We start from the raw sequence: 15084 nt of genomic DNA on the forward strand, positions 1-15084 counted from the left end.
CCAGAGAAGTCTACAAGGTTAATGTGCCCTCCCTGGCAAGTTCATTTCATTAGCAATTCTATCAAAATGTCACAATGCGATCAGCAAATGTGATTTTGTTTTGATATTTGCACTTGCTGGTCATCTTCTCACCTTCCCAAGGGCATGGGGGCCTTTCACACTTTTAAAACCAGTTGCACTTTAAGTCATGGTATTTTTTTGGGCATCCTTGCCCTCTGGTTTGACCTGGGGGAAATGAATGAAACATACATGCTCCGAGGAAGAAAATCTCCTGCTTATTCAGCCTTAAGTCAGCAAGAATAACTGGAATGTAATAGAACAAAGAATACACGCTGTTCACAGGGAATAAGAATGTACCTCATAAACTTTAACAGATGACGACATCTAACACATGTCCTGTCACATCAACAAATCCTTGCTTAAGAGTTCAGCATTGTAGAAGAGTGTATCTGCCAACTGGTGCTCAGCTGCAGAAACCATCATCAGCCACACAAGTCATAATATAACAGCTCAAATGCCAATGTTCATGATTTACTACTGCAGTAAGTAATTAAAAATAGAAATGTACCAGTTTTATGAAGTACAAAGCAGATGAGCAAATGAGATGAACAGAGAGAGCTACTTTCTACTGCTGGAAAGCAGCACAGTTGCCCTGAAAACTAATAGAGGTATAGTGTACTTCTTATTCCTTCCTTGCATTACCTAGGACCAGTCTGTTAAAATAACCAAAAGTCAGGTGGAAATACCCACAGGGAGAAAACAGCAAGCCAGAGAATTGTTCTTTGGGTAGGTTTTATATCTTAATATTTTAAAGTGATGCGTAGAACAGCTTCTGGACAAATCTCTCCCACTACAGTGGAGTTCAACGCTATACTCTACTAGTATGTAGGTAGAAGACAGCAGCTCGCTGGTCTCTCCTTCCAGCTATAACAGCATGACAGCCCTTACCACATATTGTTCTCCACGCACAGTCAGAAATGCATGGAATAGAGATACTAAACTACTCATTTTTGAATATTTTGGTTTTGCCTACTCACTGCAAGAGTAAAGGCAAAGAGCTACTGAAAATGAGAATGAAAGCTTACATGTCAAGAAATAAATGGTAGAGAACTGAAGGTAAATATCTGTGCTTGTGTATTTGCAATGGTTCTAAATACAGCACTTCAGTGTCTGAAAGTAAAAGTGAGCACACTTGGTATAAACACATACCTCCTCTTTAAAGCAATTCCATTAAAGACTAACTAAACTCATTTAGAATATTTAAATACAGAGAAAGGTGAAAATCTCTCTCTCTCTTTTTTTTTTTTTTTTGTATGTTTTTTTCTTCTTGGTTTCTCTTTTGGGAGTAAATTGATCGAGTTACACAAAATACATGTAGAAAAAATACATACGCACAGTTGTGTATCTATATGACATTATACTTTTTTTTTAATTTTTTTTTTAATAAAACAGAGAACAAATAAACAGCATTTTATGGTACCCTGTAGGATTAACTGCCCCTCCAGCACTTACTGAAAGACCAGTCACAAGACTTCCACTGAGAACCTCACAATTCACGGACAATTTATCTTCATAGCAATCCCATTCTCATAACACTCCAGACATCAGTGTGGACTAAGACCTTGTTTACAGATGAAAATCACACACAGAAAAGATAAGGGCCACATCTGCTAGGGGGGTCATGCACCAGGAGCTGACTGAGGTCCAGCTGTGCTGTCTTTCCCTTCTCCCACAACTAACTTCATAGGCACTTAGGCTCAGATACATCTCAGCTTTAGACAACACTGTAGTGACATGTCAAAGCTAAAGCCTACTCAGGGTAAGATCTCTGTAATCTCTGTATTCCCTTTCTTACTGCCCTCATCTATTGTTGCAGTCAGCAACACATATATTACAGCATATTTTCCTAATAAGCTCTTTATAAATATGTTCAAGGTAGTTACTATAGAAAAAAAAAAACAAAAAAACATAAAGCCTACTATTTTTCTTTTACAGTCTTTGGAAATGAGTACATTGCCCAGCTTGTATGGATGTTGCTTATCAGAACAGAGTTGTGACAGCTCTTTACTGATGCTGATCTCAGCAGTATAACTACATTAATTTCACTTGCCCTTGAGTTATTCATGGGTTATACAAGCCAATTTTATCTGCTGTCAATACTACTGGCTGTTAATATGCCATTACTGCTTCTAAAGACTAAGTATGGAGTGACAATTATAGAATTATAGAATCCTTAAAGTTGGAAGGGGCCTTTAAAGGTCATCTAGTCCAACTGCCATGCAAAGAACAGGGACATGCCCTAGGGTGGTCAGAGCCCCCTCCAGCCTGGCCCTGAATGTCTCCAAAGATGGGGCATCCACCACCTCCCTGGGCAACCTGTTCAATGCCTCACCACCCCCACTGTAAAATATTTCTACCTTATACCCCACCTAAATCTACCCTCATTAAGTTTGAAACTATTTCCTCTTGTAGCAGATGAATTCTTAAAAAAAACAGCCATACTGGGATATTCCCAAATACACTCATAGCAAAGTGAGAAACCAAGAAGAATTACACTTCTGTAGCTATCACTAAAACAGTTTACAGAGTTACCTGTAAGTGTTTGAGATAAAAAAAAAAATCTACTCTGATTTTTAGAACAACGTAATAGTTTAATCAGGCTTTGCTTACGTAGCATGTGAGGTGTACAAGACAGAAAGATCCTATGGGCACATTCACATGGGGTTGAAAGAAATGGAAGCATTGCTGCAAGTGCGGAGGTAGTCTACCAGCTACACTCACAAGTGATACAAATGTTTCCGTTCAGCTAGATTTCTCTCTCGATTTGCTAGTTAAAAATTAGAAATGGTACTGACGATGTTACAGTTGTTACAGTGTTCAAAAAACAGCAGAAGAGGAGTTTTTGACAGGGCACTGAAATGCATGCTTTTTATGAGCAAGAATATTTTTCACAAGACATGAATTACCACTCTTAGCATTTCAGAAAATCAGATTTTTGTCTGCGCCTATGAGCTTTCCCTTTAGCTTTTTATTGTTATAACCACAAACAGCTGTCTTGAAATATGGTGGGCTGTCATGAAACATAGCCCACCAGTGGTTATAATATACAGGTTCTGGCTTTGGAAATTTCTGACCCATTGACTGAGAAGGTTGGATGTGGAAAGCGCTTCTCTAATATGCTCCTTCTCACAGAGTTCTCTCAAGCAGATTGTTCTGGCTCTTTAAACAAGCACTACTTGCATAGTGTGTACATAATTACGTCCTTAAGAAATACCTTTATATGAATTACATTTTAATGGCACAGCACCTAGAAAACCTTTGGTATCCCAGTCCATTTTCCTCCCTGCCATGCATTTCCCCTAATGCTTTAATTTAGTTCTGCCCCTCTGGGCAGCCCACTCCCACGGCTGCATGCTGGTTTTTCACCCAGGCCCCTTCTGCAGCCAGTGGGGCTCACTGCTCTCTCAGCAGGGTAAATCTACTCCAGCAGGCTGTTGCTGCCTTCTTCTCTCTACCTCCTTCCTTTCCTCCCTCACCCTTCCTGCTGCTTTCCTGCTTGCTGAATGCCTTTTGGATCTCCTTGCTGAGGAGAGGATGAATGCAACTATCTCATAGGGAGAGGGATTCACTCCCTAGCATTACTCATTTACAGCCAGCCAAGGGCTTGAAGATGCAATGGAAAAGCTGGAGGATCAAAGAATAACATCTAAAACTGGCATTTAAACTGTCTTACTTACTCTTTCTGATTCATCGGTTTCTCTGTATATTCACCCACCGCTCCCATTTCTTATTTCTTCCTCTATGTATCCAAATCCTGTCAGTTGTTTTCAGTTGCCCACTGAATATATTATCTCCATGGAACTTCTCTTCCTGTGTACTTCAGTAACCTCATCCTTGTTCCTCTATAAACTCTTCCCTCATTTGTAACATCTGCTTCAGCCCAGTTTTATATATTATGCTTATATTCTGTGTCTCATTTCTTCCCTTAACTTTTTCACATTAACCTTCTGAAAGTGGGGTTTACCGTATGCTTTTCCTCTGCCTTCACTCAAGCTATTTTAAAACCATGTATGTGTAAAAACCTGTATGTGTATAGCCTAGACATCTTGTTACAGTGAATCAGTAAGTAATCTGTGGATCACATACCTTGCCATACTTTTGTGCATAGGATCCTGTAAGCAGCGAATGAAAAACTATGATTGTTTCATCCAAATCCCAAACAAATACACGCTGAAAACAGAAGTAGAGACAATATTAGTAAATAAATAACGTCAAAGTGCCCCCACCATCCCACCCAGGGCGGCTAAAAGTTACCTTACTTTAACTGTACCTTAACTAAGCAGGTTTCCTCTGAAAATTGGCAAGAACAGAATATTGTGCATCTATTGGTAAGAAGTCAGAAGGACTGTAAAACTTAAAGTGCTCAAGCCTTTCTTATTCCTCTATTAAAAAGTTTTTCAAAAAAGTTGCATAACTCAGATTTCAGAAATAAAATGGAGGGGGTCAAACATAATAGTTAACAATAAATTGTACTTTAAGTTACTTCTCTGAAAGTCTTAATGATTCAAGTTTGTTCATTTCTGCTGCACAGCTAAAACCAAGTCTTGTGTAAAAGTACTATCTGCCACATAGGAAGCCATGTGGGATTTAAATAATATCATAAGATATTAAAATAAATTGATAACAGTTTTATATAAAAGCAATGACATGTACTTTCAGTGCTCAGCACTGCAGCCCATTGTCAGCCCAGCAGCAGCTGTGTGGTCAGCAAACTCCTAGCAAAGGTCAGTCTTCTGCTGTGCCAAGGGTGTTCCGTGAAGACAGCAGCAGGGCTGCCCAGGACTACCTGCTGTGAGCAGCAGGAAGCGCAGCATGTAGGCGGGCAGCACTTTCCTCTGATGCCAGTGCTTCATACACTGGCACCGAGCTTCCTTCTCCCCTGCTCCCCTGTCACATTAAGGCTGCATGCTGCTAATGCAAGAGTAATAATACTATAATTACCCATTGCTAAGAGGTCACCTGTGTTTTACATCATCACCCCATATATTAGGCAGATATATTTCTTGACTGAGGCACCAAAATTGCATATACTTAAGTATAGCCATAACTTCACTGGTGTCAGCTGCCTCGCTGAAATCCACTCACATTTGCTACAACATAGAGACCTGTGGATAAGTACTGAAATGCTATGGCCAGATGATCCTGCATATTTATACTGTATTCTTAAATAAACATAGTAATGCTGAGCAATGTATTTGATATTTCCTATTCCAAAAAAACTAAAAGAAACAGCTTTTGAATAAATATTTCTGTGCTTCTATTGCATGAAAAACTGAAAGATCCACAATCTTAGAGCTAAAATGTGAAAAGCTGAATCACATTTACTTTTCTAACTCTGTTGTAGAGAACAGTAACGTCTCATTGCATGTGTATGTTAGAGCAGCCACTAATGTTTGTTATATTCAGTTACTGACATGAAGTGCATGATGTTTTCTAAAATGCCTTAAGCTATTTCCACAGCTGTACTTTTCAGAATTTACTTTTCATCAGAAGAAACCTCCACATTACCATTCATCAATTACTGCAGGCATACCTCCAAGTCACTGTCCGGAGGGGGTGATGGATTATTCTTCCGCCCTCTACCCCGAGACTTTGACCCAGAACTCCTACATGTTCTCTCATCAAGATCTTTGATTGGCGTGGAGGGGCTCTGTACTGTGTCAAACTCGCCTGTAAAGTCAACCATTCGTGGTAAAATTAGTACTAGATTTTTCAATAATAAACTTTGTTTTTCCACAGCTAGACATATCTGTATGTAAACTCAGTTTCAAGATGCACCTAAATTAGTTGCATGGAATGACTGATGTGCAGTTTTTCTCATGTAAAAGGAATCTACAGATGCAGCAAACACTTTTGACTTTGCAAAGGAAATGTTATAAGCCTAAGCAGAGAGAGATTAAAATGTTGCATAGATATGTGCAGACATATACATAAATACACATAAGCACATGCAAAATATTCACAGATCCAAGGAAGATGCATTTCAGAAGTCATACTAAGAGTTACCAAAACATAAAGTTCCTTTTAGTTAAAGTAGTTCGTTCCCCATGTTCAGAGTTCATTTGGACTTATTTCCAAGTCCTGTGTTGCTTTTAGCAGAACACCCTTGGGTACTCATCCACATACCAGGTTATTAGGACTGCTTCATCTCCTTCTCCCATGTCACCCTCTATTTAGTAGATTTTTATTTTTTCTCCTACTTTGCCACTGCCCATAAGTTGGCAGAGAAAAGTCACAGTATTAAATACAATATTCCAGTTACTATCAGAAAAAGTGTAAAGCTGTATTTGTTGTAGTCTGATCATCCTTCTCTAATTATCAGCTACTGTCTGATATTCACTTTTTTGCAAAATAAGTTTCCCGAGAATTATCTGTCAGATATCTGATCTGAACAGTACATGTTTTTAGTAAAGAAGGTTGCTAAAATCACCAAGGCCCACCAGGCAACAGATGAAGTGGCCAGTAGATCAAGAAGAGTGATTTTTATGCTCCATTAAGAATGTGCAAAACCATGCCTAAAAAAATGTCTGGTTTTGGGATCCCAAGTATAAGAGAGAAATTAACAAACTGTAGTTCACCCAGGTGAGGGCCACCAAGACAGCTGAAGTGCTGGAGCACATACAAGGAAAGGCAGAGGGACTTTTCAGAGAGCTAGACAGAGAAAGGACAAGAAAGAAAATATAGAAATTACATCAGCAGATATTCCTCTTAGGTACAAAAAAAAGTTCCTCACTGTGAGAGTAGTCAGACCCTGGGACAGATCCACAGAGATTATGTATTCTCCATCCTTGGAGATACTCAAAACTCAACTGGACACAGCCCTGACCAGTGTGATCTAAGTTGGCTCAACCAAAAGATATGCAGAAGTCCCTTCCAACTTAAATGATTAGATGTTTCTACAGTCTTTCTAGAGACATTCACTTTATTCTCCCTCCTGAACAAAGAAGAGAACAATTCTAGTCTAGAGGGATGTAAGAAGAAAAGAATAGACTGCAATCTCAACTGAGAATCTGTGTGCGATAGTTAAATTCTTCACCTCTTCCATCATTTATTTATACCTTACAGTGAACCACATACAGAAGATTATTAAAACAAATATACTAGGAAGATATATTTATATATCTCGATTGAAATAAAGTACTGTTGTATTTCTTGGAAGAATAAGATTTAAGACCATAATTTCACATTCCTGAGTAAGAGCTCTAGCTCTTATAGGGAAGGAATTCAAGAGTGAAGGACAGTGGAGAACATGAAGAAAATTAGTTCCCAAGCCTATTGGTTATGATATATACATAGGTTGCTCCAAAAGTAATGCCTCCTACTTATTTTCATGGAAAGACAACAGATATGAAGAGCACAGTAACAATATTTGATGGAACAAATTGTCAGCTACAAAAAACTATTTTTCAGCATAGTCACCACCATTAGCTTTGAGTTTTCTCCAGTGATGAAGAAAAGTTTGCATGCTGCACTCATAAAAATCTTCACCAGTGAAGATGACCCTCTGTTTCAAAGATGATATACAGGGTTGTCAGGAAAATGTTGCCCACAAAATCCATCTTTCATTGGCCCAAACAGGTGGAAATCAGGCTCCAAATCTTGACTATATGGTGGGTGTGGTAGGACAGTCCAGCCAAGACTGGCAACATGCTCCACCGTGTTCAAACTGGTTTGGGGCCTGCCATTATTGAGTTGCAAGATAAAGGTTGTTTTCTTCTCTGGCCTGACTCTGGAAGTTTGATACTTCAGCTTAGTCAGTGTCATAGAATCACAGAACTGCAGAAGTTGGAAGGGACATCAAGAGATCATTGAGTCCAACTCCCCAGATAAAGCTGGTTCCCTACAGTAAGTTGCACAGGTAGCTGTCCAGGTAGGTCTTGAATATCTCTATAGTAGGAGACTCCATAACCTCTCTGGGCAACCTGTTCCAGTGCTCTGTCATTCTTACCATAAAGTTCCTCCACATGTCTATATAGAACTTCCTATGTTCAAATTTTAGGCCATTGCTCCTTGTCCTATCACTAAACACCACTGAGAAGAGCCTGGCCTCATTCATTTGCTTCCCACTCTCCTTTAGATATTTACAAACTTTAATCAGATCCCCCATCAGATTTCTTTTCTCCAGGCTAAACAGATTCAGGTTACTCAGCCTTTCCTTGTAAGGGAGATGCTCCAGGCCCTTTATCCAAACATAGCTATTAGAGTTGATCATCTGTCAAGATTACAGGAAATCCAGACTGGTCATCCCTTTCTCAACCCAAAAGACAGTGCACATCACTATCCACTGAGGGCTGTGTCTTAAATTCACGTGTCACCACTCCATGGACTGCCATTTTGACTCTGGCTCACAGTGGTGATGTGCACTGATGTGCACAGATGAGCTAGTTGAGATGCTATTAATTTCATGGTGTGACATCTGTGCATGGCTGTCCAGGAAGTGGCTTATCTTTCATGTCACTCTTGCCACTGCTGAAACATACCACCCACCACCTCATTGTGCTCACATCCACTCTTTGGTATCCATAAATGTTCAGCAAGCATCAGTGAATGTGGATGGATGACAATTTTTTGAGGAATTCAATTCTACTCTTCTGCTTTATACGCACTTCCATGTTGGACATCATTCTATCAGACTGCCCCTCTGCTGCCATTGGTCACACAGCAGCAAAATGTAAAAGAATATTGGTGGGAAGATTCAATCTCTAGTGACTTACCACCAACATCCCCTGATGTTGTGGGCCAACATAATAAAACAGATTACTTTTGGAGTAGCCCTCATACCTGGAAGAAGGATATATCTGGAATCCATTGCCCACTCCAAGGCACATTTTTCATTTGACTGTATGACTGATATATATAAAGTATAAAGACAAACTTTATGCTTTCATGACTCAGAATCGTAATCCCTGCACACCCAAGTGGAAGATGGTAAATTCTTCATGAAACAGGAAGAAATCAAATCTCTCTCTCTCCCTTCCTGGAAAAGTACTCAAGTTATTCTACTATTATATGGAAGTAGATCATACTATTTTCTTCTCAAACTAGATCATGATGACTTCAGTGTTGCAATATCAATCTGTGTCTCCACTTGTGCAGAATACAGGCCAAACTTTCAGGCAACAGCTAAGAAGAGATCTTCAGAAAAGTAGTTTGAGAATTTATTCCAGATACCATCTTCAAGACGCTTCTGTCCTGATTTGGAAAAAGCATTATATATATTCTGTAGTATTTTCTTTTTCAGCTGAAACTTTTATCAGAGAAAAAATGCTAGAGATAATAATAATAATGTCTACTGAATGATGTTCCCTTGGTGTTTTTACTTTGTCCTTTTACAACCGGGAGCAAGAGTTCTTGTTGACTAATCATTTCTATTCCCAGCATGGTGTTGATGTCAGTAAGGACACTGCAGGCACTGGAGAGATCAATAAGGTCACATTACTTTAGTTCTTTCCCCATAAATAGAACAGCAGAATTTAATTTTCTAAATGTAAAAATGTAGAAAAATGATGTTTCAGAATCACATTCCTTAAGTATCAAAAGCCTGCTTTTCAAAAGAAGTTCTGAGTATGCAAGAGATATGTACAAAAATACAATTTCTCAGATTCCCTGACAGAGTGGAAAAAAAATCCCAAAACAAACCTCAGCTATGAAGAGATAAAAACTATATAACTGAACATAAATGTTGATATTCCTATCACACTTTTTTTTTCAGATTTAGAAAATTTCAACATTTTACAACAAAGTAAGACTCGTTTCTAAAGTAATCTACAGTAATGTACTAGAACATCTGTTCTCAATGACCCTGTTTAATCTACCAAAAATAAAATATAGAAAGACTCTGTTCTAATTTTTCTCTGAAATAATCTAACCACTGAAGTAAATAACTTCAAGTTTCATTTAGCATTAGCCATTACCTGTTGTCCCAGGCTTCTGCTTGGGTGAACACTCATTGTGATTGCATAATTATCCATTAATCAGTACTGTAACTAATCACTGTACCTTCTAAGTTCTAGATATTTAGAGTCAACTTTATTTCATTAACTAATCTCTAAATCAGAATGAGCAGCTGTCTCTTACTTGAATGCAAGGTATGCATCTATTTTAGAATGCAGAAGTCTGTAGTGCATGTTTTTGTGAACAACTGTAGGCTTAATTGCTTGATTTGCTTTTTACCAACAGCAGACTAAAGGAGCAACTACTTTTTTTTTTTTTTTTTTTTTGGTCCTCAGTTTACTTTAGAAATCAGGTCAATGCTGATAGAAGACAAACTTATTCAAAATTCAGCCATGTAAAAAAAATGTGAGAAATTTTAGTACCAAAGAGCACCTAAAACCTTTCCCTCATAAAAAGTTCCTACTGCAGCTCATATTAGACAAAATTTTTTTATTGCCATGTTTGAAATTTTTTAGCTTTTCCAATATTCAACACCTGCCTAATAAATCCACTTCATAACATTCTGTCACTGGAAGTATGAGCAGCATCAGAGATTCCATATAGCAAGAGGAAAATGTCAAAACTGGAACATGGAATGACCACTTCATTGCAGATGTTCGTGCACATACTCATACCCTGGTTCAGGTCCAGCATGAAGACTTCCATGCTGTGGATACCTTCAAGCAGCTCTAATTAAATGTTAGGGAGTTACAAAACCACGGTTATAAATGGAGGTGGTCTTTCCTATCCAAACCATTTTTTTCCCACCCATAGTTTGGACAAGCATTCCCTCCTCCTTGTTAAAACACAGCTGTGCCACTTAAGCAAGACAAAAGAGGTGTGGGCACAGGTCAAAATAAGTGTTCTATGACAACTTCTGACGTGTAATGAGGGTGGAAAGCTACTTCAACTGGCTTGTGTGCATTCATATCCTTCTCCAGGTGAAAATGTTACAGCCTGTCACTGAATGCTGTAAGGAGCAGGAAGCACTGAAACTTCTTGTCTGTCAGTGAGACTTTCATGCAAGTAGCTGTCTCTGGATCCCAGAGGCCTAGTGACAGTCCACAAGCTACTCAAACAAGCCAAACATTTGCCAAGAGTCCTCTTTTTTAATAGAGGCAAAGCCCAGAGACATAATGTGTTGTCACTTGTTAGGAGTAGCAGAGAGTGCAATGCCTGTATCAATTTTAATCTCATTTTCTTTACTTGGTCAACAAATAAATAAATCTTGATTTGATGGGGCTTTGTTATTACAAGAGATCCTGTATATGTAGAGAGTATTAGGTAGAGTATTAGAGGTTAATGTGAATTAACAGCAAGCAAAGATGGTAGAAGATTGAAGTGCCTTACTGTGTTTAATCTTAGGTTTTACATGAAGTAACTCTTAGGATCAAGCAGTGAAGTTCTTCTAGACAGCAAGCGAACTGAAACTCTGATTCAAGTCAGCGCATCACAGTGATGCAAATTTATTTTTACAGTGACACACGGGCACAGGCATGTAATGTATTCTCAAAGTGGGTGTTGCACTCTCAACAAAGGGTCTCATGACCAGTTCAACACTTGACAGAAATAAGGAATGAGTGGGCAGGTTTGTAAGTTCAGATGCACAGCCTACTTAACAGGAAAAAAGGTTCATATGATTAAGCAATCCACAAATAAGAAAAGCATTTATTGTTTCATAGATGTGCAGCCTTCAATACTTTTGAACCTATTTAAGCTGTGTAAGATTCCTTTCTTTTTTCAGTGCTATCTGATACCAAGGGAGTCTGTAACACGTAACATATTTACACAGCATTTCTAAGAAAATGGAAGGGAGAGAGGAAGGAGGGAGAGGCAAAAGGAAAATGCTGTTTGATTTTCTCAAATAAAAATACAGAAGAATAAGACAGAAATAAAGAACAGATATGAATATACTTTTAAATATAGATTACTTATGATTTGGCTCTATCATGAGTGTTCTGCAACTGTTGGAATTTCGCTTAAGGTACCTGTTACATTCTCTTCCTAAAATTCCACTCTGAGACTATTTTGCATTTCCATCAAAAAACAAAGGCATATGCATTAGCCAGAGAATTTGTTGCTTCATTCTTGGAAGTGTTCAGGGCCAGGATGGATGGGGCTTTGTATGACCTGGTTTACTGGGAGCTGCCCCTGCCCATGACAGGAAGGTTGGAACTAAATGGTTTTAATGTCTTTTCCAAAAACAAACTATTCTATGATTCTAGGATCTCTCCATACCCATCATGTCATACCACAAAGACATGTGTGCATGAGCAGATACACACCATTTAAAAATCAGTTAGCAGAGGAAAACAGCTGGCAGAAAAAAAAAATAAAAATCAACTCATGCCATTAAAGTTTTTAGTGAATTTAAGCAGTTTATATGAAGCATGAGGCCTTGCCTATACTCTTCTACATAGTATTTCCTTCTTTGTACAAATTTGTTATTATAACACAACAGCTTTATTGCCTTACTTTTCAGTTAGATTTTTTCAGTTGTTAGGATGAGAATTAGGAATATTTACACAATGAGTTGATTTTAAGATAAAAGCACACTTTCCCTTTTCAGAACTTAATTCAAAATCCAGTTTGTTAGTCTATTGTTAACTGCTCACAACCTGTGGGTAAGGCAGACATTATACCACGTTGTACATGTGAAAGCAATGTCCCTAGCATTATGCTAGGCAGCTGGCAATTATGTCCTCTCTTATAAATGCTACAACCCGCCTTAAGGAGCTACTTATGACATGAATATATCATAAAACTGGGCTAGATCTTTAAGAAATTCCTGGAATAAGAGAAGATATACAGGAAATTGAGCATGAAAAGCAGATTCTTTTCACACATTAAGGGTATCACACACCTAAGCCAGCCCACAGAAATTTTCATGTGTCTATACTGTACTATGCACAATTTCAAAAACATAAGTTTATTTAATTTAGTGGAAAAATAAACTGGTGAGAGTTTCGGGAACTTAGAAATTCCCAAAGTAAATCTAGCATGCAAAAAAATATTCCTTGTTAACATCTGCATTTGCTTGACATGAATGGAGAATGGAGCAGGCAGACGACTGCAAACTGAGGTATAAGGATTAAAAAATGAAGATATACATCAGTGATGCCCTAAGAACACAACCGTATAACTGTGTTGTAATGCATATGCACGAGGGGGCAGAGTTGGGCAGGCAAAATTAGTCTCCTGATTTCTCCTTGGAGCTTTCTCTTTCTTTGTAGCTTCAATTACTCCATTATTTATTTATTTATTTTGTAAAGAAACGTGCTATTAACTGATTGCTCTATTCTTACTAACCTATGTTTGCATATTAGCAAGTGTGTCTTGTTAGAATGATTGGAGCATAATTAAATGAATAACAACATCTTGTTTAAATAATTTACAGTAACACTTCTGAATATGGAGGTGGACAGTGGAGTCTCCTACTGTCAGTAACAGGGGAACTGACTGAATTCTTAGTTAAAAATTTACTATTACAAGACCACTGTAGCTTTTTGCAACCTACTCCTTCCAAAGAAAACAACCTCAAACTGCAAAGAGTTTTAGCTAACAAAAACATTACACAGGTTTCTTGAACAAGCATACAAAAAAGGGCTTTTTTTTCTTTTTTGTCCTTGAGTTTAAAACTTCAAACAGTATAAAATCAAGGCAGACATGCAGATCTTGGCTTCATACAACTACAGGAAAAAAATACAAAAATTGTTTTCACCTGAATGTAGATCTGTACCTGGTTGACTAGTCAGGCCAGGGAGAGATTCCTGTAACTGGTAGGTTGATGATGATGATGAAGTGCCATCGGCTGTGTTGTTTGAGGTCATATATGCACCATATGTTGATGCCGAGTAATACTGTGCATACTGGTTTTGGCCAAAAGCTGTGTATGAAGGATAATCCTAGAACAGCAAAAGCAGTTAACTATGTAAATGAACAATTAATGTCTTTATTAAATATTTCTGTGTGCAATCATGAGACTTATGCAAAGGGCTGATGGCTTTTAGTTTAGATATTTCAACTTGAAGAAATTTACTAAAAGACTACAGGGAGATTGATAAAGTATCTAGGTGCCAAAAGATGCAACTAGGCATCCACTGGGATTTTCAATGCTTTCCACAGAAAACAGTACTGAACCACAGCAAGTCCAATTCAGCATAACAAATCTAAATTGAAATAACATTCCATCACTGGATTTACAGAAATATTTTTTTAATGAACAAACAAAAGTGTTGATATTCATACCTGTTGTGAACTACTGAAGTTCGTAGAATTTGAAACAGAATTGTTTGCATAAATAGTAGATGATGGTGTAAAACTAGAACCTAAAATTAAAAAATATGATTCATTGCAAGAACATGTTTCTGAATAAAAATATAATCCTAAATACAGGATTTCATGTTAGGACATTGATAAATCAGAGGAGCAAACAATTATTATTTTTCCATTTAAACAAGGAAACATCCTAATGAGACTTTAAAATAAACGAAATGCTACTTCCATGCATATAAGCATACCTTATTTTTTCCCCACAATAGAAGAAAGTTATCAGCAATAAGTTGTTGCAGTGACCACAAAATCATTTTTCGATTTATTAGTGTCTCACTTTTGTTCAGATATTGTTATGCTCTTGTTCCTTCATCGCCTAACACTTCAGTGTTCCCTTATGAAGCAAAAATCTATTTTTTAAGAATATTTAAATGATCTGTGTTTTTAATCAATCTGTTATGAGGCTTGTCCATGTTTTCAGCGTCGCATGATTAATATCGTATTTATAAGATTAACTATTGCATTAAAAGATAAAAAAGTATCCAGATAAAATAAAGTATCAATAAGCAAAAAGAAATAAATCATAATTGCATAATAAATGAAATATTGAGTATGAATTACAGAGAAATTGTAAAAAAAGTTTTTTTTTTCAGAGGAAAAACAAGCATCAGAGGATGTCTTACTGAGAAACGTAAACAAAAGGAAGTGACTTGTGTTCCCCAATAAAGACAACAAATGCTTCCAGTCCTGCTCTATAAAAACATAAAGGTACAAATGGGGATTGCATTGCATGACCAGATCTAGATCAGCAGATGACCA

The 15084-nt window shown here is 37.6% G+C and overlaps 1 protein-coding gene across 51 annotated transcripts in view; it reads right to left on the reverse strand.

The window, feature by feature from the left end:
• EYA4 (EYA transcriptional coactivator and phosphatase 4) overlaps positions 1-15084 on the reverse strand; it is a 156760-nt gene that overhangs the window by 24297 nt on the left and 117379 nt on the right. For 44 of the 51 annotated variants that reach the window (XM_015284036.4, XM_040696818.2, XM_046938486.1 and 41 more), the window contains 4 exons: positions 14242-14321; positions 13715-13898; positions 5594-5730; positions 4147-4230 (listed from right to left, as the gene is read on the reverse strand). In XM_015284036.4, the coding sequence (XP_015139522.1) occupies positions 4147-4230; positions 5594-5730; positions 13715-13898; positions 14242-14321 (485 nt within the window). The remainder of the gene's footprint in view (positions 1-4146; positions 4231-5593; positions 5731-13714; positions 13899-14241; positions 14322-15084) is intronic. The other 7 variants (XM_046938491.1, XM_040696816.2, XM_040696817.2 and 4 more) reach the window with 1 other exon arrangement.

This window comes from Gallus gallus, chromosome 3 (genome assembly GCF_016699485.2).
Source record: "Gallus gallus isolate bGalGal1 chromosome 3, bGalGal1.mat.broiler.GRCg7b, whole genome shotgun sequence".
Lineage (NCBI taxonomy): Eukaryota > Metazoa > Chordata > Aves > Galliformes > Phasianidae > Gallus > Gallus gallus.